We start from the raw sequence: 27,546 nt of genomic DNA on the forward strand, positions 1-27,546 counted from the left end.
TTGTTATTGAATCGATATTGAAACTCATACACATATTCATTCGTCTTGATGAATGTTCTTCCTCTTTTATGGACGTTGTTTTCCAGGTGGAACCACACACTTTCTATTGTCTGAGTGTAAACTATAGGATTTTCAGGCTTGAAAAAATTGAGAGAATAATTGACACTGTCAATTGAAAATCCATTTTCACTGATGAAGTTGTACGCTGACCATTTGTCAGACATAATTGTTGATGATCTCTTTGTGTTCTTTTTCACAAAATACAATACAGAATCAGCTTTTTGATCAGGAAGAAATTCGTCAATCAATTTTTGTGAATTTTGAATTTCTTTTCTTTCGATAACACACCATAACCATTTCTATTCTCTGCATCTCCCAACACCATTTTTTCTTTTGTGAATTAAAGTTTCATCAATTGATACAATTCCATCTTCACAAATATACTCCATTTCATATGTCTCAAAGCAACAATTAATTCTTTTCAACTTTTCAAATAATTTCACAACTGTTTTGTTTGAAATTTTTGTTTCGAATGAGACTTCCTTTATTGTGTGTTTGTACAAAATATGAAACAACAGGGATTCAATTTTTGAGAGGTGATAAGAACAATTTCATGAATATAAAATCATAACTCCAACTGAAGAAATTTTCCAATTTTGAGCATTTATAAATATAGCAATCACAATCTTTTATAATGTGTTCTTTATTCCATCAGTTTTTCGCACTTCCAGCATGTTCGATATTTTTATATTATCCCAAATTTGGACAGCAGTCCAATAGCAAAGTGACATTTGATGTTCAATCGAATCAAAAACTCACGAAAGTGAATTCTTTAACAAATAATTCGTTCTCAACCATGTGTCTTGTGTAATTATGAATATGAAAAAAAATTTTGAAAAAGTGTATATTCATTATAACTTATTTGAGGATCTGAATCAATTGTTTATTTGTTAATTTCGAATTTGGAATAATTAGAAAAAAAATAAATTGTGAAGTGAAATAAAATAACTTTTTTCTCCATTTCAATGCAAAATCAAAATAAAAAAAAAAAAAAAAAAAAAAAAAAAAAAAAAAAAAAAAAAAAAAAAAAAAAAAAAAAGAAAGAAGAAAAAAGAAAAAGAAAAAAGAAAAAAGCAAAAAAACACTCAATCACAACATTGTTTCAACTCAATTCAAAATTTTTTGTTTTATAAAAAAAATATTTTGAATGGTAATTTTTTGAATTCTCTAAAAAGAATAGTTATTTTCTTTTTTTGGATGATACCAATCGTTCATTCAAACACACGAAGAGACACATTTCCACATTTAATTATATTGATATATTTATGTGAACATGCAAACATAGATCCATCTATTCATTCATTTTTAGTGAAATTCATTGTTTTTTTTTCCTTCATATGAAATGGAAATTTTTTTCGAAAACAACAAATTGTTTGATTATCAAATGGAATAAAAATATCATATTTTCATCAATTTTCTGTTCCCACCAATAAAACTTCGCTTTAATGTATTCAAAACCTAAAGAATGTTATTATTTCCATTTAAGTGAAGTTTTATTTTAGGGAACAGAAAATTGATGAAAATATGAAATTTTTATTTCGTTTGAATAATAACCATTTTGGTGTATTTGAACGAATAAAATGAAAGTTGAAAAGAAAAATTTTATCAGATTCATTGAGCAAAAATGTGATTTCTTCTTTCTTTGATCAAAAGGAGAATTATTGTGAGTACATACTTCCTAAACGTTGAAGATTCCATCCATCCGCATTTGTTCGGTCAAATCTCAAGATTTGAAGACTGAAGAGGCTTCAAGTCATCAGGAAGTTTGAGGCTCTGTAACAGAATCACTGAAGGAAGTGATTGTCCATTAGCTGCGACAGCTGCAATCAGTGTGGAATTCGCCATTCGCACCGGAGAGTTTGTGACAACTGGTTTTGCATTTGCCAAATAAACAATATTCGAATTGTAGCAGTGTGGGACCCTGATTGATGACTCGTTCATGTAAAATATCAGTGTTTTGTTGCAACTATTGTTCTGATGAAGTCCGTTGAGCATATCATACCAGGACTTCAGAACTTGTTGGCATGTATTGCAAGCCTGTTTGCATCAACAATTTTCGGCTTTGAAGTCTTCAGCTCCGGATGTAGTTTGATGAAATCGGAGGCAACTGACTCAGAAACTTTAACATCTGGCGTGTTTTCTGGTTTCAAATCATTAACAACGTTTTCAATCACATTAATATTTATTAATTCATTTCAAAGAATATTTATTCAAACCAGTTCACTCATTTTCTTTGTGGTTAAGCTTGCTCCAGACGGAGATTCTATTTTTATTTCATTCAGCACTGTTTGTTCTTTTTCGCCAATAACCACAGCTGTTCTTCCAAATTTTGAAACTAGTCTGCCTTTCCGAACAGCCTTCATATCACGCTTGATTCGAATTTTGTTATAATTTTTGATGTTGTTTTCATCCGCCAAACGCACAGCTCCATCATTAACAATATGCTCCATTCGCTCCAGCGGATTCCGAAATTGCAGATATTTGAATGATAGCTACGCTTCAAGCAGCTTCAGCTGACACGCAGTAGATTACCTTGCAACTTCCTTTTTCATTTCATTTCATTTTAATTTTTATTTATTTTTTTTTTAATTATCACAAATACAATTTTATATATAAATTAAATAAATTCATAAATTATTCAAAAATAATGTTAATTTGAAGATAATAAAATACAAATTTTAGATATTTAATGATATTAATAATTCTTCTCAATCACAAATAAAAAATAAAAAAATATTTAAAATCAATAAAACATAACAATAAAATATCGTAATTATTCAATCAAATTTTACAATGAAAACTAATAAAATATAAATTAACGATTCAACATTTAATGTTAATGTGATTTAAATAAAACAACTCATTTATGTCTAGACTTTTGACTATCAGAATTATTTTCAAACGATTTACTGAAAATTATGCAATATATTAATTACTAATTATAAATTATTTTGTTTGTTTCGAAAATAATTAGTGTTTTTTCATTTTCTTGAAACAATATAATTGAAATGATAATTTTTATTAATAATTATTTAAAATCATTAATAAATGATTGTTATTCATGATATTGTGTATATTATTTTTCTTTTAATCATTTTATAAATTCATTTGTTACATTTTAGTATTATCATATGGGAAGGAATTCTTTCATTTATAAAAAAACTGAGATTTGTTCCTAACATTTTCGAAAGTTATTTCATAATTAATTAATTATGTAAATACAAATAATAATAGAAACATATTTTAATTGAGAAAAATATTTTTTTGAACATACAAAAATAAAATTCATAAAGCAATATGTATTATCCCACATTCATTAAAAATTTCATTGTTCTTATTTTTTTTATAATATGGTTGTTTTAATTTTTTGAAAAATGCATTATTTTTTAATTATTTAAAGAAGTTTGTTAAATAATGTGATAAGATAATAGGGGAATACAGTTGAAATTTATCGTTAAAGTTTTAAATATTGGTTTTTTGAATTTAAAAATTTATATATTTATTTTCTTTTATTATTTTCGTTAATTGTTTTTAAAATAAAGAGTTTTTGAAATTTTGATATTAATTTTGATAATTATGAAAAGGTATTAATTATTTTTATAAGATAAATATGTATTTAAAAACTGAGTATTTCTTTTGAAAACTGTTCAAGTTGTGAATTGGTATTGTTTCAAAAAATTATAAACATAAAGATATTGGTATTTATCTCAATATTTTTTTTTTAATGAGGTTTGAATTAACTGAATCAAAAGATATGATTATAACAATTATTGTAGTTTAATTATTTGAGAGATTATTTGGAAAATAATTTTTATGAACAGCGAAGATAACATTTGTTTGAAGTGTTTTGCAAAGATTATTAATGATATGATAATTTAACATTTTTTGAACATTTGAAAAATAATTTCAGAAAAGAAAAAAATGATAAATTAAAAAGAATTTGACCCCTGAGGGAATTGAACCCCCAACCTTGAGATCTGGAGTCTCACGCGCTACCAATTGCGCCAAGGAGTCTTGATTAGAAGTAGAACTCGGACGAATTTTCATTGTCGCATCGAACTGACAGAGTAGAATCAATTTTTGTTCATCTTATTTGGAGTGACTCAATCACATCGAATGTTTCTCAATCTCAGTTTGGTCGAAATTGTTATTTTCATGATCAAAGTTTTTGATCAAACATTTTATTGTTTTGTTCGTTATTAACCTTTAAATAGTTAATACTTGATGATTTTTTGATATGTTGTTGTCCGTTAGACAGTTTTTTCATTAACAGTTGAATTATTTCTTCCACCTTTGTTAGGTTCGGATTTTTATTAACCTTGTATTTTTTGCAGTTGTGATGTGGTTTTCAACTTACTATTTTCAAATCGTTCGATATTAGATTTCATTTTGTGTGAATAACGTTTTTATATTCGATTTATTTATCATTTTTTTATTTAATTGAGAATTTTAAACTTTTTTGGTTTTCTTATGTGTTGTATTTTCTTAACCTGATCATTTTTTGATATTTTGAATGTTTTGGTAATAAATAGCAAACAAAAGGCTTTATGTGATATTGTTTTTTGTTATTTTGTTATTTTCAGAAAAATCGAAAAATGTGTTAAAAAACAAATAATTCTAGTTTGTATTGTTTAATTATTAAGTGAAAATAGGAAAAGGAGTTCAAATATGATTTATAAATTAACCAATTTCAATTTCAAACTAAGAAATTTTCATTAAACTTGAAAATTTTATAATTTTTTTTTATTCTGAAAAAAAAGTCTTTGAAATGTCAAATAAACGATATTTTTTTTATAATAATTGATATTGACAAAAAGAAAATAAAAGAATTTGTTTAAAAAAATTATTGTTAATATCTGATCATGGGAACCAGAATTGGTGGGATCGGATGTGACTCAGTCACATTGAATTTGATAAATCAAAATTGTTTTATATCTATCTTTATAAGCCTTGACACATCTTATTCTATATGAGTGAATAAATTCGTACAAGTTCTAGTAGACCTTAAACGAATTGAGCGGGTCAATTCGAATTGATTAAGTTAAAACGTTTTTTGTTTGTTTTATTGGTTTTGACTCAATCAATTCGGTTTTCCCTCAATCTTATTTGTGATCAAAAATACAAAAATTATATATCAATTTTGATCATTATTCTTTGAAGTTTTTTGTGTTTTCTGTTACAGAGCAGTTTGCTTTTATTAATTTTTTTATATGTGTATCTTTAGTATGTTATTAATATATTTGCGTTAAGTATTTTTATGATCATGATAAATTCATCGAAATTTTTGACACAAGTATTTTAAGTTATTTTTGATTTAATAATAAGTTTTTAATGTTCAAACTGTTATTAATTGTTTTGATTATAAAGTTAGTATTCATTATTTCGTTGGTTTTGTTTCAGTTTTATTTTGAAAAGATGTTATTTATTGAACTATTGTTTTTTCATAAAACTTTGTCTGAATTATGAACTTTATATTCTATCTTTTTTATTTTTTATAAAGAAAAGAATTGGTTAAATGATAAGTGGTTGAAAAATTTTTCAATTCGAATTTCTATCATTGTTTTTTCTGTTTTTTTAAATTTCGTTATATGTTTCCAATTCTTTTTTGATCATTGAATTTTTTTCTTCAAATCAATCAAATTTTAACAAAATATAAAAAACAAAATGTTTTTAATGAAAAATTTGTTAAAATAAAAAATTTATATTGAATAAAGAATTTTGAAAAAATCAAAACTTAGAATCTTTCGTTTTTTTAATAAAAATCATTTGCATTATAATTTTTATGAAATATAATTCATTTATTCTTTAAATATTGAAAGATATAAACAACTTAATTTTTGAAATTTTCTATTGATCATGCACCCAGAATTGAATCAATTGGTCTTGAATCAATCAAAACGGTTTTGAGTCTAACTTTTTGGTTTTTAATGTCACTTATTGGTATTAGACTGAGCTAACGGGTATTGATTAGATAATTTCGTTTAAGGTTTAGTGGAACTTGATTGATTTGACTGAGTCGCGAAAATGTGACTCAGTCAAATCGATTTTAATCTGGTTTATCGAATTTATCTATTTTTAATCGAATTTCCCTCAATTTCACAAACAGCGAAATTGTGATTTTTATAATCACAAGTTGTGATCGAACATTTTTTTTTTTGTTCGTATTTGTCCTTATTATTGTTATTATTGTGTGAATTTTTGATATGTTTTTATTTTTTATTTGTATATTTTGTAATAAACTATGTTTTTGTTGTTTTCTTATTTTGATTCTGGTTTTTTGAAACTTTAAAATTTCGCAATTGTGACTCAGTTGTTAATTTTTCCTGTTGAAATCGAGCCAACTTTGTTTATGTTTTGATCAATTAACTATTTCATATACATTTTTTTTGTTAATTTTCAATATTTATAAACAATTAAACTTTTTTGTGTTTTCTTAACTGTTATGTGTTTATTAATCAATCATTATTTGATATTTTTTCATTTCGAATAAAAAATAAAAAGAAAATATGATTCTAAAGCTTCTTTTTTTGTATTTTTTTCTTTTTTCTGAAAATATTAATGAAATGGAAAAAACAAATGAAACTTGTTCTTAATAATGAAAAATGAAATGAAAATAACTTTATCTCAATTGAAAATAAATAAAAATCATTTCAAAACAATGACAATTGAAAAAACCAGGAAAAACAGAAAAATATCTGTAAATTTCAAAAACTGACAAATTAGAAAACTATTTAAAATGAAAAATCATTATATTCAATTAAAATGATATAAAATGAGATGTTAATTATTAATTTTTATTACAAAATTTTTCATAAATATTTTGATCATGACACCCAGAATGGAAATGATCGGATGTGACTGAGTCACATCCAATTTGACTGCATCTTAATGGCATTAGATCGATCTTATTGGATGTTGACCGATCTAATGCCACTTGACGCAGTCAAATCAATCAAGTTCTAGTAGACGTTTTTCGAATCTTGAGCAAATAATAAATTTGATTTTGTAACATAGATGTCAACCTCTTTTTTTGGAATTGATTCAATCAAATTGGAACTTTCTCAATCTCAATTGGTCCAAAATAGGAATTACGAAATGTTTGAAAAACTGATCTTATTATTATTTTGTTTCTTCTTTTATTTGATTCCTTCGTTTCGATTATTCACAAAACTTTGATATTTTATGCATCTTTATAAAATACATGGTGTTTTGATCTGTTTTCAGCAAATTTTGAGTTTCTTTTTAGTTCAAAATGTTTGCATTTGTTTTTAATTCTTTCACATGATATCCTTGCGATTGAGCATTTATATTAATTCTTATGATTATTTTCATATGTTTCAAGCTATTAACAGCTGTGACGTTTTATTTTAAATCAGGATCATTATTAATTCTATTTCAACGTTAATGTCAAATAAAACTCAAGTGAAAACAACTGTTTTTGTTTCATTTCATAATTTTTCATAAATATTATATGACATACAGAAAATAAGTTATATTTTTTATTCTCTTTTATTTTTTTTTTTTTAAAAAAAGGTGAATGATTGAAAAATAGAAATAATAAAAGAAAAAACTAATTTCTTTGTTCCAAAAGAAGCCTTAAAGGACTTGGCGTAATTCTTTTCGCCTTTTCTGCTTCTGATGAACGTGGAGTTGTAGGGAAAAGGAGATGAAGAAGATGCAGAAGAATGTTGGATTGATTTCCACTGACCTGGTAAACACCAGGCCATAGAATTATCATCTTCGTCACAATCATTTTCTTCCAAATCAATCCTTTTCGTTTCATTTCTATCTTTTTCTTCTTTTTCTTCGATTTTTCGCTTTTCTTTCTTTTCTTCTTCACATTTCTTTTTCAGTGCGCCTTCCTTTTCATTCTGTGAAATATCTGAATAAAAAAAAGAGAAAATATAATGGTTGAAAGAGTTATCAAAAAAAATCAAATAAAAGATAATGAATATAAATATGGGTAAAGTAATGAATAATAAACTGTCTATTTGTGCGTGTAAAGTAGTTATTGTGGGTGTTATTGACAAGCTCGGATTCAATCTATTTTTCAATTTTATTCGATATCTCTCATTCGCTATTTGTCTTGCTTTTTGTTTTTGGAAATGCTCCGTCCACAAGTTGTCCAAAATACGCTGATTTGCTTCCCCATCTGCTCTTGTCAATGGATTTCGTAATATATGAAAATTGGTCAAACAACAAGCCACACAGAAATAATCAGCAACCCTTTCAACTTCAAATGGGCACTGTCTTCTAAAAACTGAAAAGAGGGTCTTCAGACGACCGAAAAACCGTTCCACGATGACTCGATGAGTTGCTAGCTCTGGTGTTCCCACTGGTTTGGTGATAATTGCAGCCAAATCAGGTCTCGCTCCTATGTAAGCCGAATCAGCCAATATTTTTACCCCTCCCAAACGATCCAAAAATTGAGGATAATGATCTTTAAAGACTGTAAAGTCATGAGTAGAGCCAGAATAAATTGCACTGATAGTACTTACTGTCCCAACTTTGGGATTGACTCCAACCTCAGCTTTCACACAATATGTGTGATGTTTCCCGCTAAAAAAACTTTTTCCCAAAGTCTAATCGACCTCCAGGTCTGTTGATGGGAATGATTGTGCAGTCCAAAACAATTCCAACCTCCTTCATCACTTCAATCCTGTCAGGGCGAAATGTCAAAAACAAATCTGCTAATGGAGCTCTGATATGAGTTACAATACTGTGAAGAAGTCTGACAAGAGCGTTTTGAGTTTCATAGAAACGTGTGGATAATAAAAGTGTGAGTGTTGTTGAACCGTGATGAAGAAAAGTGAGTAACAAGAATAACTGTTCATCAAAATCGTTGATTGCTTTCAGTTTCCCTCGACGATGAGGAACTTCCATTTGAAGAATGTGAATGAGAAAATCAAATTCTTCTTTTGTGAATCCAGTGAGTCGAAGAAAAGAAGAAACAGGATCATCAAAAAAGTCACAAGCTTTTTTGATGATGGAAATTTTTTCTTCCTTTTGTAGTGATTCATTCCGTTGTGGAATAATATTTCTCCTCTCCACACTCTTCAAAACTTCCAAAAAATTTGAATGTGACATCAGAAAAAAATAAGAACAACTTTCGTTTGATCAAAACCAAATATTGAAATTTTGTTATTAATGATCACGAAACCAACATTTGTGAATATGAATGTTATTGAATCAAATCAAATAAGTTTGATTCTATTCGGTTTTCAATCGATATTATTAAGTGTTAATATATCTTTTGCGGATGCATCAAATAAAATACAAAAGGTTCTAGTTTTTGTTTGAATTTTCCCTGCCGCACCAAAGTGATAGAGTCACAACGTATTATATATTTCAAAATGAATGTTATTCAATCAAAACGGAACTTTTTCGCTCTCAAAGTGGTCAACTCGAGGAATTTCAATTTTTTTTGTTTTGTAAGTTATGATCTTAACTATTTTTGTTTCTTTAATAACTTAGTCAATATTATGAGTTTGGTTTTAACATTTTGTTTGTATGTTAGTTATATATTATTAAAACTTTTTATGATCCGTTTTTTGAGTTTTGTTTATTTTTTGGACAGTGCATTTATATCATGTTTTCATGCAATTTTAACGAGTATAAATAACTTTTAACCATTTTTAACTATATATTTTATATATTTAGTATAAATATGAAAGTTCTAAAGGTTTTAATAATATTTTTTTAATAAATTCAGACATTTCTTATATATATATATTTTTTTGTTTTGAGTATTTACATGCCAACAATGATAATTAATGAAAATTTCTTGTATTTTTATTTATGTTTTATATTAATTTATATAAAAAAACAAGTCATTAGGAGAATCATATTATTAATGGAAAAAAATGTTAGTGAAGTGAATAAAAAAATAAAAAACAATAGAAAAACTCACTGTCTTTGGTTTAACAAGCTCTGCAATGGGGTTTCACTTGCTCTTTTTTCTTTTATTGAAGCACTAGAGGAAGAAGCAGAAGGAAAGGAAGACGATGTTGAGGGTTGCTGAAGGTGAAGAGACCTCCACTGATTAGGTAAAAACCAACTTGATAATTCGTCACTGTTTCTTTCTCTTTTTACATCTTCATCTCTTTCGTTGATTATTATTTCATCTCTCCTTTTCTTTTCTTCGACAGTTTTCTTTTCTTTCTTCTCCTTTTCATCATTTCTTTCTTTTTCTCTTCGATCTTCCCCAGTTCGCTGCTCTTGGGCTTCAGAATTGCCTGAAAAACACAGTTATGGTAATGAAAATATAAAAACAAGTAAAATAAACATTATAAACATTAATATGGGCAAAAAAATAAAATCATACTAATATCTTTTGCAAGCAAAGATGAAACACTGGGAGTTAGTGGCAAGTCAGGGTTCAGTCTATTTTTCAGTTTTGCTCGATATTTATTGTTGGTCACCTTTCTTGCTCTCATTCGATTTAAATAGTTAATATGCAAGTCATTGACAAACCTTCGATTTGCTTCAGAATCCTTATCAGTCAGCGGATTGTGCAGAATGTGAAAGTTTGCCAAGCAGCACGCAACAGAAAAGTAACTTCCAACTCTGAAGACTTCAAAAGGCCAAGGATGGCGAAAGACCGCGAAAAGAGTCTTCAATCTTCCAAAGAAGCGCTCAACGATTACGCAGCGAGAAGCAAGGTGTGGAGTTCCGACTGGTTTGGATATTATGGCATCAATTTCTGCTCTTGCACCAATGAAAGCGGAGTCTGCGAGCACTTTTGATCCTCCTGGAAGAGCCTGAAATTGAGGGTAATGATCCTTAAAAATGTTAAAATCGTGTGTGCTGCCTGTATTCACCGAACTGAGCGTGCATGCTGTGCCAATGCGAGGGTTGACTCCAACTTCTATTGTTACTCAGTATATGTGGTGCTTCCCACTTTAATACTTCTCTCCAAATTCCAAACATCCAGCAGGCCGGTTGATAGGTATGACTGTACAATCCACAACCACTCCAACATCTTTCATGTCATCTAACCTATCTGGCCGAAATGTTAACAACAAATCAGCCAAAGGTATTTTTAAATCATTCACAACACTATGAAGAAGTCGAATTAATATATTTTGTGTTTTGAAAAATGAAGAATAAATAATATTTGTAATTTTTTTAACACATTGAAAAAAACCGAAAGATGTTAAACAGTCCAGACACTCAAAATTTTTCAACGCTCTTTCTTTTCCTCTGTGATATGGAATTTCCTTTTGAAGAAGTTTCATCAGAAGATCAAATTCACAACAAGAAAAACCTGTAAGTCTGAAAAATGCCTTTGATTTATCTCCTTCAAATTTTTGACACGCATTTTTGATCAAAGACTCTTTCTCTTCAGATTCCTCGAGATGCGTTGGCTCAGAAATGCGATTTCTTTTCTCGACTTGAGTCAAAAGACTTATAAATGTTGATTGAGACATTTTAAAAAAACTATTTAGAAAAATGATAATAACAGATCGTTCCAAAATAATTATAATTTCTGTGTGATCACAATACCCAGTAACAAAATCATCGGATGGTACTCTGTCACACTGCATTTGTTAATTAGAAATTGTTTGATATTGATCTTAAAAACCTTTTCACATCTATTTCTATATGAGTAAATAAATCCGTTCAAGTTCAAGTCGTGGAGTTAACCCGCTCAGATGAAGTGGAAAAAATGGGAATGAGATAACGAACCTGCAGTTGATGAAAAGAACTCAAGTTGCAAGATTGGCAGCATCCAGCGAAGCCAGGCTGTTGCAAGATCCACACGAAAAGGGATTGCACCTTCACCTGGTTTGCGGTCTTTCAAAATCTGGCATTGAAGAAGGGGGAGTAATTTCTCTAATTCGTTAAAAAGGGCTGAAAAAGCACAAACCTGTGGAAGACAAATAGGAAAACCTGGAAAGCCGTTTATTTTTTCGAAATCATATGAACTGCGAATTGTTACAAAGATAGAGGTGGATGCAGAAAAGGGGATTTATCATTCTATGAAGCAAATTGCAGAAATTGTGTGTTTGGAAAAGCGTTATTTATGATCTTTAATTTTTTTAACTCCCAGGCAAATGAAATAAGAATGGAAAAGAGAAGCGATGGAGATGATGTGAAATGTGTTGATAAACACTGGCCAAAAAGATTTTTATCGAGATATCCTGATCTTAAGCTGAAGCGTTTAACACCTCTTCCAATTCATTGAGCTCTTCAAACTTCAAAAGAAACAATTGCTTTATTCTTTGACATGGTCTCAAAATTTTTTGAAACGACAGAGGTCATTCCTCAGTTGTTTTTCAACTTGGATGAAACTTCCATGATTTTTTATGAAAATCATTCATCAATAATTATCCCATCGTTGTACACAACTCCATCAATAATTCCTGAGCCATCTCTCCCTATGTCAACAAGAATAGTGTTTCAAACTAGCGCTGACAGTGTCAGATATTTAGCGCCCTTAATTATTCCATATTCAAATCTTCCTGAAGAATACAAAGAAGCGACAACTGAAACCGAGGTTTTTTCCCCAGCTCCAATGGTCATCGATCAGTGAGCGGCTTTGCAGAAGTTTTCCAAAAAGCAATTTTGCCAAGCATGTTAAAAAAACGAGCAGCGATCGGAAAAGAAGAGAAACAATTTATTTCTCATCATTGGCCAATTCATCACAGGCATTATTAAACAGATTTGATAATTTGTTACCACCATTGTTTCGAATAGCAATAGTCTTTTGTTGCATTTACACATACGTCCAACATTGAAAGATTGAGGACAAATAGCACGTGTTTCCCAAGTTCTGCCAACCATTCTTTGTGAATTGCATCAATTGAATATTATTGCTTGTGAGATCGTGAACCTTGGATGGTCCTTCAATTTGTTCAGAAATGTTAGCAGAAATCTGAGGAATCAAAGAAGGAGATGGAAAATCACAAATAATATTATGATCGTATTTCTTTAATGAGTTGTTATTATTGTTCTCTTTTTTGTTTGTTTGATTTCTGTGATCCTTCGTTTCCTTATTGAAAATTTGATTCTTGTTTAAAATTCTGTTCACCTCATCATAGGCAGCATTTGGGAACATATGAAATTTTGTAGTGAGATTACTTTGAAGATGAGGATTGTTATTTTGCGATTCCTTTGTTTTATTTCTCTAAACAGAAATGATATCGTTCCAAGGAGATTCATCAACAAACTTTTCATAATCTTTAGGGTCTTTTTTGATTCACTTTGTCCTTGAAGAAGTTAAAATTTCTGTAGAGTGATTTATCATCAAGCTATTTCCTTTATTCCACTCTTCTTCATTTTGACCTTTTGAACCAATAAAAAAATAAATAAATAAATAAAAAATAAAAATAATATAAAAACAGGAGATGTTAATACAATTAATTTTAACATTAATATATTGAATAGTTAAAAAACCTGATTTGCATTTTGGTTCGACGTGTTGCTTGGGTGGAACTATTTTGAAACTGTTTCGTTCAAAGATTTGTTTGCATGATTGACTTTACCCTGAGTTTCGTTATTTCCTCAAAAAATTATTTGGCTGATGGACATCACTTGGATAAAGCTCGAAGCATTGTGGTTTGCGAATGAGTCGGAGGAATGTTATATGCAATTGACAGATTCATTGGCAAAAAATAATAATCAGCTACAAAATAGAAATAAAAAAAAATTGTTTCAAGAACAATTTGAATCAACAAGAAGTATTTGAGCAAAACACACATTTCAATTTCCTTTAAAGTTGTTTCATTGTTGAAGAAGCTTTTTCATATGGGGGAAAATATGAGACTTCAAGCTTTTTCATTGAAAAATTATGCACTTTTGATTAACTTTTTGAGAACAAAAAACATAATGAAAATGAACCCATTTTCTGACATTCGTGAAATGTTGAAAAACCTTATATTTTTAATTCAATGATCTCTGTTTACGGATATGAAAATCAAATTTATTTAAAAATCTGAGAATGCGATATAAAGTTATGAGTGAAACAATTATTTTGTGCTTTGTGCATAAAAAGCTTGAAATTCGGTATTTTCCCCCATTTCGACAGAACAAATAATAAAACAAGTCTAACTTTTAATCTCTTCCAATTCTCAAAACTTCATTCCCCTTCGTCTCAGCTCTGGAATGAAAAGTCGATGTTGGAAGTTTTGAAAATCTAGATTTCGAAGATTCATTTTACATTAACGACGATAACAGCTCGGTTGTCAATTAAAAGATATGATCCAAACAACCTTAAAACCGAAAATATTGCAAACAGATTTATAAAAGTAATTTATCATATTCTTTTAATGAGGAGAGATTGCTTGTTTTTGAATGAACAAAAATGGTAAAGAATCATTATTATTGCGAGAGTGAAGGTCTTTCTTTTTTGAACAATTATCGTCGGAAAATCTTGTCGAAAAAATTCAAGAAAGAAAAATGTTTGTTTTTTTATTTTTTTATTTTTTCAATAGACTAAAACAGTTCTAATAACATATATATTCAACGACTTTTTATAAGAGACATATTTGACCTCATTCTACAGCAACTTTGAGTTTCCGCACAATAAAACATGAACATTGCTGTTTTCCTTATCAGAAAATTCTCTTCTTTGGCTGTTGCGTTTTATTCACATGAAAAAAATGTTGATTTCATTTGACAAATCCAGAATCAGATTTTCATTATCTGATTTTCATTTCGTTATGTATTCATGTCATTGTTGAGGATTTTCTTTTTTTGCTATCATTCCGTGTCACTCACTCACATCAATGTGATTTTTATAATGAATGTTAAAAACAATATTTGTTTCTTATATATTAAAGATATTTATTAAATATTTTCGTAATCTGAAATAGCTTTTTTTCAATATTTCTGATATGCTGTTAAAATAACAATTTATGTTTGCAACTTGAAAAACGTGAGGACAAAAAGAATCTTCATAATTTGAATTATAATGTTATTCATTCAAAAAACCAAAAAGAAATGAAATTGAAGCTTCAACAAAAAATTATTTTAACTCATTCAGTTCATGTATCTTTCTTTTTTGTCAAATCATCAGTTGAAAATTATCAATTCGAGATATTTCTTCTCCATATTAAAAAAGGAAATTTGACATCATTCCCAATGTTGTCTGCAACATGTTTGTTGTAAAAATGGAGCAAAATATTACCCTTCAGGCATTTTCATTGAAAAATTATGCATTTTCGATGAACTTTTTGAAACCAAAAAATTTGAAAAAAATAGGTTTATATTATGACATTCATGGAATGTCACAAAACTTAATGTTTTATATCAATGATGTTTGTTAACAGATATGAAAATCAAATTGTTTTTGAAATCTGCGTAAGTTTTAAAATGTTATAAGTGAAACAGTTTTTTCATGCATTGTGCATAAAATGCTTGAAAGTCCGTATTTTCCCCTAAATATAAATGTTTTGTGTTTTATCGATTTTTTTTATCTTAATGAAAAAGCAGTTAATGTTCTGGTGATGAATCTTTAATAGAATATGATTTCCCTCAGAAAAATAATTTTTATCTCTAGAAACAACTATGCTTTCTTCTGTTTGTTGTAAATTTTATTTTGTGCATTCAAATAACAACTTATTGACAACCTCCTTTTCATTCTTTCTCATTCAAAACAAGGCTAAAAAACGCAGTATTAATCAGAATATGATGGAAATGCAAGATTATATGCTTTTTGAGATTGGAACTTTTGATGTTAATCAGTGGCTGCATCTTGAATTTAAATATATCCTATTGAAAACAAAATATTAGATCTTCGGAGAGTTCTGTGAAAAACAGCTTGGATGGATAAACATCTTACAATGCAACTTCTGCAGTTTCTTCTCTCACATTGGGAACAACAATCGCTGGTGTGAAAAGTTGAGCATAGAGCAGCTGAACTGAACGGAATTGAAACTTCGTGGAACTTTTAATCACTTTGGTGAGCATCTTGTTCAGATAAAACATTTGGAGCTGAAGAAGAGGTACTCAGATGTGTGAGCGGATCAATAAGTGATAAGGCGAATGGTTGCTGCAAGTATTGCAATGCCAATAGTGGAAAAAGGACTGGAGGCAGCTGAGCATTGAATAGAAGATGTGGCTCTGTCGCCCGCAGTGACAGCGCTGTTTGTGCTTGAGGAGGAAGAAAAAAGAGAAGAATTCAAAGAGGAGTCAATGAGGAAATATGCAAACAAGAAGGAATTGGAAGACCATGTTCTGTTTAAATGAGATCGCTTTACTCAGTTGTTGATGAAGAGTGTACTGCAATTTCTTCTTCGCCTTCTTCTTATTCTTTAAAAAAATAAATTTGAATCAAGTGCAGGAAAGAATAACGGAAATCCTCTCTCTTTTGCTTATCCATATATTGTGCACACTCTGTTTAAAATATGATAAGTTGAATTTGAGAGAAGTCCTTTTCCTTTTTTTGTGATTGGCAACATTCAGTGTTTCATCTTAACTGTATGAAATGTTTCTTCTGTTTAAAAAAAACTCCTCGATCTGCTTACTGTTGCTTGCATGTTCTCATTTCACGATTGCTATGTTTCATCATTTAATCTTCATCTCTCTTCTCGATTCATTTGAAACAGTTGTGAATTTTTTTTTGCACTATTGTGTTGATAAAATCAAGAGCAGAGCCTATCCGTTAGCATATTTCTTTGTATTTCGCATTTGTTGGATCCAATTCACAGTCAGCTATAAAACGTTCTAGAACTCACGATTCCATGCAGCAATCTTTCCTTATTAATTTTCAAACAATGCTGCCTGCAAATTTCAACAAAGTTAAGTTCGAATAATTGACATTCTTCAAAAATGCACAATTGATTTTTGACTTCTATAATCTACAGATGATTGTTATTAATGTTTGTGAAAACTTCAAGAAAATGATTTTGAATAAGAATGTTTTCGGTAATTCAATTTCTATCGACATTATCATCAGCGATCTTTAAACAAAAGAATAGTTTCCACACATTAATGCTGGAATTTATGCTCCAAATTTTACGCAATTCAAAGATAATCATCTTCAAAATTGGTTTAATGGTATTGGTTATCGCCTGTTATTCATTGATTGATCCTAAGTCATTCTTTATTCCAAAAAAAAATTGATTCAACAAATGAAATGTTTTTTTTTTTAAATAAAAAAGAAATGAAATCAGAAATTTCAATCAAATTCTTTTATTATTTTTTCAAAGTAAGTCCAATAAAGTAAACAAAGCTATTTTATGAACTGTCTGAGTTTTAAATTTGTTTTAAATATAGTGTTTACAAACCTTTTCAAGGAATTGATAAAAACATATATTTTATTTTTTAATTGACACATTTTCTTTAACAAGAACTCACACATATTAAAGCTCCAACTCACTTCCTATCTCCCCAGTTCCATCCACACAGATGCGCAGATAAACGCTGACTGCAAGATACGTCACACCATATTAGATGGAATAGCACAGATCTTTTGCTGTCCCGCATTTCTTGATATCCTTCACTCATTTCCCTTCAATCGATGAAACAACAATCGTCTCAGATAGGGAAGTCATTATTTAAACATTCAGATCCACTGCTTCTGCGCTTTCCTCATAAATCCCAAATATCGCGTTGTATCGCACAAATTCACTCTCCCTCAAGTCAAGCTTGTGCAGTATCTCATTGATCTGTGTCGAGATGTTCTGGCACTCAATGAAAATGTCTCTCCATTTATTTCCGCTGTTCAAGTCAAACTTTTTCTTCTCAAACAGCATTCACAGCTCACCTGAACACTTCAGCGCCAGTTATAATCCCCCTCCTTGATTCATCGTCACAGAGCATACACACTGAATAACATTCGAATTCACCGCCCGGATCATGCTTTCCTTGCTCAGGTCAGCAAACACTGCTCCCCCTTTCGCTGAAGCACCTGCTGCACACGCTTCAAGCATGCTGTTGCTAATCTCCACATCAGTCGTCAGCGTTGTCGGTTCAGTCAGCACTCTCGCTCCACCAGCCAGTCGTATCACTCGTTGGATTGATGAATCTCTCAACATCAGATAACTCTCTCAATTTCCTTCGCTATGCAGGGGTTCTTCCATCGCAATCACTGACCCATTTCCCACCACGCTGCTGAACACGCTCACATAAGTCATTTTGCACTGGTAGCTTCTCGCCACATCCGTTTCATTGCTTTTCATCTTGTTTTCCTCAATGAAAAGCCCTTTCAAATTCAAACTTCCAGATATCATGAAATAATAAAGAAATCATTGAACAATGAGATGGCGAAGCTTTTATCGAAAGAAAAAAACAAAGTGCAATTAAAATTGATCTCTTGCCACTTTCAAAAAGCAAAACTCCTTGATTCATTTGAAAGACTAATAAATTAAAATGAATAAAAAAACGGAAATAATTGTTGAAAACTTATTATTTTTACCATTTTTTGCTTTCTCGAATCAAATTTCAATTGATGTTGTTCTGAGTTCAGAGTCATTTGTTTGCATAAATACAACCCAATAAGAATAAGGATGCAAATGATATTAATTTGAGAATCAATAACTTCAAATTTTTGTGACTCAAAGCAGAAACAAAAAATGCTCACATTCGACAGAAAATTGAAAGTCGACATCAAAAATTTTCAATGAAACATTATATTGAGAAATTTCAGAACGAAAAAAATTCATACAAACTTTGGAATTGTTTCAAATAATATTATTCTTTGCTTTCTGAACAGATTTTCTTTGTTAAACCAACTTTGAACAATTTTTTTGTGAAGTCAATTTCTTCTCCTTTCTGTTTTAAGAAGATTGACTAAAAAACTTTTTTGTCAAGCAATTTCGCTTCCAAACCCTTCTGAAAAAGCAATTAATCATCTTCAAAAAAAAGTTTTCATGAAAAATGGTTTTTCTCCAAAATTGATTGTGTTGTATCTGATCTGAATGTGACATATTCAAGATGTACATAATATACAGATAAAATACATTGATTAGAGCAACATCGAAAAGAATGATAGAAAATATTATTATCAAGGCTCATGCGGATTTATGATCCCAAAAAGAATCACCCATATTTTTTTTTTAGTTAATTTTGTTTTAAATTCATGTTTATGAAAAATTTGAATATTATAAATCAGATTTTTATTCCAATACACCAAAAGTTTCGAAAATTGAAATAATAACTTCATTAAATATTTTTTTCCATTTTGGAAACTTTTTGTGTATTGGAATGAAAATCTGATTTATGATATTCAAATATTTTATAAACATGAATATCAAACAAAAATAACTTCAAAATACAGGTCTAAATTTTTTTTTGTAAAGTTCCTTTTGTTTTATTTTCAGGTGAAAATGAAAATTTAATATTTTCATTAAAATTTTATTCCAACTCATCAACTTTCACCAGTATGTAATTTATCACATTGTCAAGATTTTGTTTTCATGACAGCGAAATTTGGTGAGTGGGAACAGAAATTTGATCGAAATATGAATCTTTTATTTTATTTGAAAATAAAACAAAAGGAACTTTTCCAAAAAATTAAGACGAATTTATATATTCTCACTTTTTGCAATTATTTTTTATTCTCCTTCACTTTCTCCTTCACCGTCACTTTCTTCTTTTCTTCAACTTCTTCAACTTCTTCGTTTCTCAATTTTTTTGTGTGTTTTTTGAGAAAAAAAAACACATTTATAAGATTGATTAAATATTTGTTTTTTTCTTAATACTCTCAGAAAAATAATTAATATGATATGGCTGAATTTTTTTGAAAAGTGACATCAGATCAATAATCTGACCCAGGGAAGTTATAATTTTATCATTCCGTTTCCATAATTCAAATGAAAAAATCAAACCTTTTCAACAATGTTTGTTGGTTCATTGCAAACTTCTTTGTGAGAAAAAACAATTTGAAACAAAAAATAATATATCCAATTTTATAATCAAAATGAAAATTTCAGTTTTTGAATATGAAAAGGTTTTATTAGCTTGGACTATTTTGCAACTGCTGATTCGCGAAGTGCACAACGTATTCCTTTATAATTTTTGAACGAAAAATTTTTTTCTCATGTAATTAAGTTGTTTGTTATAACAGAAGTTTTTTTATGTACAATTCGTTCCTGAACTTTTCTATAAAACAAAATTTACCTCCACATGTTTGATGCATATGAAAATTGTTTAATTTTAGTGGTTTGCATTTTGTTTCGACACATAAAATATATAACAATATTTTTCATTTGAACATATTTTTGAATTGAAAAGTTTGTTGATGAAAGCCAACTTTTGTTTCATCTATGACGTAACAGACTAAGATATTAATTCGTGCGAATTTTCAGGATGTGGAAGCACAATGAATGCAAATTGTGGATCGATGATGTTTCGTGCAGGGAATGAAAGCGAAGTGAAAGTGCATGGAGGATCTTTTGATAGCTTCTTTTGTTTGTAATCCAACGGATTTGGGGAATGAATCCTTCTTCGATAATTGAATAATAATCTGCTAACTTGATAACTTCTTCCTTTGGCACAAACACAAAAGTCTGCCCATTGATCAGCTGGAGATACTCTTGCACACACACCTTTTCCTTCATTGCGGGCATCTTCACACGCTGGAAACATCACACGATCACTCTCTCAAACACATTCTTCACCTCCATCCGTTACAATTTCATTGAAAATTCCACATCTGCTCGGCATAGATTCTCCTTCTCCAGAATCTTCAAAAATACTTCCTTTTCTTTCTTCTGTGACAAATATGAGCTACCTCTCCGCACTTCTTCATCCATTGTCCCTTCTGTTACTGCTTCACTCGGTTGCCTCCCTCTCGTCTGCAACACACGTCATGCTCCCGCATTGCCGCCCGCACAGGATAGCACCAAATACTTGTCTCATTGGAAAAAAGAACGTATGCAACGACATCTGTGTACCATATACCTTTTGAACAATGCTATGTGTTCTTGTAGCGTTGAACATTTGTTGCGGGATCAACTCTCCATGAGCTTGCACATTCACCTTCACCGAACTCTTTACTCTCATCGTGTTATTCAGTACCACATCACACACACATACTAACCCGGCTCGCATCTTTTCCCACTCTTCATCCTTCCTCGCCTTTTGCCCTCCTCATTCACCTCCCACTCTTCGCTCGCATCATTCACAAACTCCTTCACAACTACCGACTTCATCTGCAAGCATTTGCCTGGCCCATTCAACCGCAATTTGCGTTTCCTTGTTTGCATTTATCCTTCTCTCTCTCCTTCATTTTTTTCTTCTTCTTTCTTTTCATCAAACGAAGTCATCTCCTTCACAAACAGCACAGCTGCTGTTTTCATTCTCCAAATAGAAGAACTTCCCCTTCCTCAACTCTTCTCTTATGCCTTCTCCACACAAACCTGCCGCGCACAAGCATCTGTCAGTGCGGATGCAGACGCTGCTGACGTAAACGTATCGGTGCCTTCAATCATATTCGCAGACGCAAAAGGAAAAGCCATCGCCCACTCACACGTATCGCTTCCCACACCTTGCCCCTCACATCCAAGTAGATTCCACAAATAGCCCAGATAGAAATGGCTCCACTCGATTAGAGCATTTCGAAAAGAAGCTACGTGATGATATTATATTTTCCTCTCCTCCTTCGAATGTTCATCCTTCTGAAACTTTGCAATTGGCGCTATCTCTTCTTCTTCCTCAACACCACCTCCACCACCATCTTCAAAAGAGCCAAAAGAAACAGAACCAAAGTCAAAATGCTTATTCTCTGTTTCCATATTCAACAGCTTCTTAGTACTTAACTGAACATCCACAGAAAAAGAGTGGATCATCTGAAATGCTCTTCGAGGCATCGCTCCTGCTTGCTCATCCTCTGTATTGCATTCGATTGCATCAACGTTATCAGCATCAGCACTGCCAATACACCTGCTCCTGCCGTGTGAACCATCGACATTGCCATTCTTCCACTCAACCTCTCATCTCTTTCCATCTGCTTCGTCTGCCTCAGCTGCCCTTTCGCTTCAGTTGCAACTCCAAGCAGACACAGCATCAGCTTCAGCTCGTCGTTATTCCGGATGAAGCACGCACTTATTGTGCGAATATCACTAAGCTGCACGTAGTTGAAGACAATCTTCTATATGTCAGATGGAATCCCTTCGAACTTATGAATAAATTCCCTTATTTCCGCAACATTCGTGTCCTTCATCATGCAGATTCGAATAATCTTCTCTTTCATCTTCTTCACCGTCACTTCCATCTTCGACAAATCCCCTCTTTCGTTCAATGCTCGAACTAATATTTTTCTAATGCTGCTCTTCCTTCTCATTTTTCTGCTTCTTCAATCAACTCACCAACATTTAATTCCGATTAATGCGTGATCTCAAACAGCTTCTCCTCTTCTTTCTCGTCTCTTTCTTGCGACTTCAGCTGCCCTTCCGCTTTCTCCACCAGAGCCACACGCCTCCTCACACTCTTCTCCAGCTATTCTTCGCCTTCTGCCCCAGTTTCATAAGCCTCGCCAGAACAAATACTTGCTCCGCTGCATTTAGCCAAGCAGACAAAGCCGGCTCTGAATAATTCCTCGTTCAGCCCCACATCATATGTGCCCAGAAAATAGTGGTTAATCATCCACTTCTTTTTGCTTGCCAAACTCAGCTGAATGGCTTTCACAGAGAATTTCTTATCCTTTTTGTATTGCTAAACAGTCTTCTCCTCACACGCAAATTCATTGTATCGATAGCAAAGCTCTCAGAATTTATTCTTCTTTTCTTACCAACTTGCTCAACTCCTCAAACACATTGCAACACTCTTAAAAAGCTCTCACTTTAGCAGCACGCTTCTTCTTTTCCTTCTCCTTCTCCTTTTCCTTCCTCCTCATACTCCTTCTTTCTCCTTTTCTAACCTGTGTTTTCCTTCTCCTTCTGCACAGACTCAGATCCACGCCCACTACCTTCGCAACTGCGTGCTCATCGTCTATCACCACTAAAGGCTGAGTGCTCTGCACCTTCGCTGCAATCACATCAGTCGGGATAACCACAACATCCTCTTCCCTTCCATTGTCGCTTTATTCAACTCAACCGTCGTTGTCTCCCCCAAAAATCAAATGTTCTTCCAGTTCAACGACGCTCCCATTCATTCTCCAATCACTCTGTTCATCATCATCTTCATTTTTTTCCTTCCCATCGAGACTGCCATCATCTCTATGCTTGCTGCAACTTCGCAGATCGTATCCCCTGCAACTGTGCTCGCCTCCTTCCTCCAAATCTTCTGCATCACAATCCTATGCATCAGTGCAGACTGCGAATCCTTAGTATTCCTTCGCCGCGCTGCTGACGTCTGGCTTCGCTGGATGTATTCTTGCTATATGTCCAGCCTCTTTTTTGATGTATTGTACGAAAACTACCCTCTCGCCTTCTGCAACTATGCCTCCATTCCCTCACCTTGTAATATCTGCTGCGTCTCCGGATCTGGTTCCCCGTCTAACACACTCCCAAACGCATGTTCTCACTTCATCTCTGCACAATTGGTCAGAATCATCTTCACATCACATACTTCTGCTCCTTCTCTGCTCTGCCGTGAAGCTTCAATTCCCTTCTCCGTTGTGAACTTCACCTTCACTGAATCATCCATGCGCAATGTCTTACGACGCTTACACTCCACAGCACAGCAGCCGAAGCTTCATCTCAATGTGCACATTCGCAAGGCGGATCAGCTCATCTTGGCTAGCAAAGATACCACAAGCAGGCTCGCACTCCTCTGCTTTGTACCTGAAACGTTCGACACTAACACAAAACTGGTCTTCCTAGTCTTCTTCAATAGTCTTCTTCATCCATGCCACCCCCCTGTTGCATATGGAACCAAAATCTCGCAAGGCTCCAGAAACGACTACTTCTTCGGTGTTGTGCTTATGCTGCATTTCCGTTCGTTGATTCACGACGCTGCACGACTTCTTGGAAGCAGCATGTTCAGTTCGTCCGGTACAGTCACAGGCCTCTTATCCGCTAAACACACGTCTCATTCGCTGACTTCCTTGTTGGATCAGAACACTTCTCTTCGGCTTACCACCAGATTAAACAACAACGAGTATTCTGCTCTTCCGCTTGAATTCTTCTTCCACTCCAACTTCCTCCGCCTTTTCTCGCTCTTCCAGTTATGCAAATACAATTGTCACTGACGATAATGATATATCCTTTTTCCTTATCTCAACTCTCACCAGGGCCTTCTTCGGCATCTCTTTTTCTCTTTCTCTCTCTCCCACTTTGCATTCTGCAGCATCCAGCCCTATCACTTAGTTGTCCAGCTTCTCCACCACACGCCTCGACTGCCGCGATCGCGAAACCAACAGCTCTTTCGCCTTCGGCAGCTGCGACGTGTCAAATAGATCGTAGATCAACTGGATCACAATCGCATCCACCGCAAAGATCCGCTTGCTCCCCGACTTAATGCACTCCAATTCTCAAGATACAGAAGCGGCTCCACTTGCTGAACTGAAAGCACCATCAGTCGCGCTACAACATTCCCGCAAAGAGTCTACAGCGCTTATTAACAATAACATTTGCTGTGCATGCGCACAAGCAACATCAGGCATCTCAATCTTTAAGCACCTCTCAATATCATTGTTAGTCTCTGATTCCGATAAATTTGACTCAGATGCAGCAGAAGCATCTGAAAGATCAATCAGTTATTTAATAAACCAATGAAATAATAACAGCGAAAATAAATGTGAGTCAAGAATTGAATCTTAAAAACAAAAAACGAGAACCTTTTTTTCCCTTCATTATAAATATGCTGCTTTTGTTAAATTAAAAATTCTGTCTAAAATTTTTGTTATTGAGTTTGTAATAGTTTTTTTGAACACAACCGTTGAAATCTGGTGCAATTATTTCTTTTGTGTATTGATGAATTTTTTTGTTGAAAAATACAAGAAAAAAAGACAAAACAAGCAACTTTTCATCTATTCTTATTCCAACAAGTAATAATGACAAAATTTTCGTTTCTATTCAGAATATCAAACGAATATTCAAACGAATGTAATGAAAAAGATGAAAACAAATGCAAATAATAAATAAAAAACAAATAAACAGAAAAATGATATTTCCCAACGCTAATTCGAAAAAAATAAAAAAGTTAATATAATATTTGCGTATTTGGAACTCAATTATTGTTGATAAGAGCGAAAAAAGTTAACACAATAACAAATATTATTTTTTATGGGAATGGAATGATCAAAATTTTGTGATCTTTTTTGATCTTTTGTGGGACAAAATTAAAGTCATGGAACTTTTCAAAAAAATTTAGACATATATAACAGGAGAATTTACAGAAATGGAGCTATTTGATGGATCAATAATTTTTTGAAAGAAAATGGACGATGCTAATGCAGATGAAACAGAATGAAAATTATTTCATCATTATACATTTCTTTTTTTCATCACTGCCTTATGAAATATAATCTCTAACAGTCTCTCCCTCAGCGATTGCCCAAAACGGATCACAACTTCCACCTCGTTCCCTCTTCAGCTGCAGCACCACCAGCTCCACCAGCATCATTGTCATCAGGTGCGACATTCACCTCCCTTCTTTCTTTATCACAACTGATTGCATTGACTCCGCCTGTTCACTCATCACCACTTCCACCCTTCCTTTTAACAGACACAACATGAAGCATGCTCAATCTTTTTTTTCTTTCCTGATTGCACTCTTCGCTATCATTTTGTTTTCTTACAACGATAGAGGAACATTCATATAAGCTGCAGAACACATATCCGGCAGCTGGAATTTCAGCAAAAAGAAATTGTTGAACAGGAAGGTCTGTATCTCAGAAGCCAACCACAGAATATAGCATATAGAAGATCCACAGGTTCCACGCCTTCATTGCTCTCTAATGCTTCTCCTCTTTTTTTCCAAAGAAATCCAGCAGAAGCCCAAAAAACAAAGTGTGTTAACTTTCTCTTTCTCCGGATTCAGCACTTTAAAATTCAAAAAATGCAATCACATCCCATTGTCTGATGTGTCTTCAAGCACCGTGCTGATTCACTTTCTGCACATCTGGAACGAAACAATCAGGAAGTTCTCTCTCTTTTCTATCAGCTGCTTCGGCAGCACCTTTTCAAACAACACAGTGAATCAGAGCAGGAACAATGACTTTTCATCTTCCATGAAAAACTCTCGCACAAACTTCCCAAACAGCAGCACACATGCAACGTTTAACCGGAAAAGCTTTTCTCAGCGGATCATCACCTTCCAAACCACCTAGCTTCTCTTCTGCTGCAGAAACTTATGTGCAAGGACCAATTGCTGTTTTTCAATCACCTCCATTAACAGAGCCATCTGCTCGTTTGTCTTATGCACATGCAAGCCCAACAGCTTCATCAGCATCTTCATTTTCCTTCTTCATCTAGTTCATCTTCTGATGCACAGTTGCATCCTCTCCTCCTTCACCACTACCACCTCCACCACCATTGGCCCCAGCGCCGTTCTTCTCTGATCTCTTGCTTGTCTCTGACTTTGTTCCTTCGAATCAGTCTTCTCCTCCACCATTGCTGTTTTCTTCTCCATTAACACTCGCTCCGCTCGTCACTTTCTCAGCAACAACCTTCCAAGTGGAATCCGACTCGATCATCGCAGTGCTGCAATCCCCGATGCTCTCTGCAAACTTCTCATGTAAATTTTTTCGCAGCCCCTATGGCAGGATCCACTTCGTTGAAGACGAAACCACCTCAACTCCCGCAGACGACAACGAAGAAAGCGTGCCAAACGGTTCACGTGCACCAACTCCTGCCCCTGACCCTGCTCCCTCACTGTCCTCACTCTCCAATCCGCCCTGCTTCGTCTAGCGCTCCTTCTCCATCTCAATCCCCATATCGATCAGCTTTTCCTTCCACTTCATCTCCACCAGCTGCTCCTGCAGCTCCTTCATCTTTACGTTGAGCTTCTCGCTCAGCTCCAGGATCTTCCTCTCCCGCATCTGGATGATCTTGTCCTTCTCCTGCAGCTGCTCCGCCAGCTCGCTCGTCCGTTTAGCCTCCTTTTCCTTTCCAACTTCTTCTTCTTCTTTTTCTTCTTGCAAATTCAGTACAATCGCTGCAGGCGACAGAACCACATCTTCCTTCATCAGCCACTCTGCCCCACCGCCTCCAGCGCCTTCTCCGCAATCTCTCCAACTTCATTCACTGCAACCATTCGCTAACTCATTTTGTTGACCAGCTTCATCACTCCGCACGCCTCGACTGCTTCTATCGGTTCTCCAGCCGTTCAGTGGCCAATGAAGCAAGTGATAGATCAAGCGGATTGCAGATTGGCAGGATCGCATTACATCAACCGCTGTTTATATCTGCTTCTTTAACGATTTCTTTCTCTGCAAGTCCTCAAGAAACGGGAGCAGAGCCAGAAATGGAACGGAAAGCATCATTCATTGAGCGGACACAGCACGTTCTGTTCAGCTTGGCGCAGAAAGCCAACATTGATACCTCGGAGTGCTTTCAGTAGTGATTGAAGTGAATAAAGTGAATGAAGTGATTGCAGCTATGGAAGTGACAACAACACAGCTGCATTAGGCACGTCAATCCTCTGCCACCTAACGTT

General features: G+C 32.9%; 4 protein-coding genes across 4 annotated transcripts; 1 reads left to right on the plus strand and 3 right to left on the minus strand.

Annotated features, from left to right (window-relative positions):
- Positions 1-17,789: 17,789 nt before the first annotated feature.
- On the minus strand, positions 17,790-18,041 carry MONOS_6625 (uncharacterized protein; the record flags this gene model as incomplete). Its single annotated transcript, XM_067876869.1, has 1 exon — positions 17,790-18,041. One exon carries the CDS (start codon positions 18,039-18,041, stop codon positions 17,790-17,792), a length of 252 nt encoding a protein of 83 aa, XP_067723439.1.
- Positions 18,042-21,587: 3,546 nt separating this feature from the next.
- On the minus strand, positions 21,588-22,012 carry MONOS_6626 (uncharacterized protein; the record flags this gene model as incomplete). Its single annotated transcript, XM_067876870.1, has 2 exons — positions 21,588-21,835; positions 21,889-22,012. The coding sequence occupies 2 exons, from the start codon at positions 22,010-22,012 to the stop codon at positions 21,588-21,590; spliced, it is 372 nt and encodes a 123-aa protein (XP_067723440.1).
- A 1,053-nt stretch (positions 22,013-23,065) lies between these two features.
- Positions 23,066-24,136, plus strand: MONOS_6627 (uncharacterized protein; the record flags this gene model as incomplete). Its single annotated transcript, XM_067876871.1, has 1 exon — positions 23,066-24,136. The coding sequence occupies one exon, from the start codon at positions 23,066-23,068 to the stop codon at positions 24,134-24,136; it is 1,071 nt and encodes a 356-aa protein (XP_067723441.1).
- A 2,658-nt stretch (positions 24,137-26,794) lies between these two features.
- MONOS_6628 (uncharacterized protein) lies at positions 26,795-27,076 on the minus strand (the record flags this gene model as incomplete). The annotated part of the gene is made up of 1 exon (XM_067876872.1): positions 26,795-27,076. One exon carries the CDS (start codon positions 27,074-27,076, stop codon positions 26,795-26,797), a length of 282 nt encoding a protein of 93 aa, XP_067723442.1.
- Between the last annotated feature and the right edge of the window lie 470 nt (positions 27,077-27,546).

Source organism: Monocercomonoides exilis (genome assembly GCF_001643675.1).
Source record: "Monocercomonoides exilis strain PA203 chromosome Unknown scaffold37-1059404, whole genome shotgun sequence".
NCBI lineage: Eukaryota > Preaxostyla > Oxymonadida > Polymastigidae > Monocercomonoides > Monocercomonoides exilis.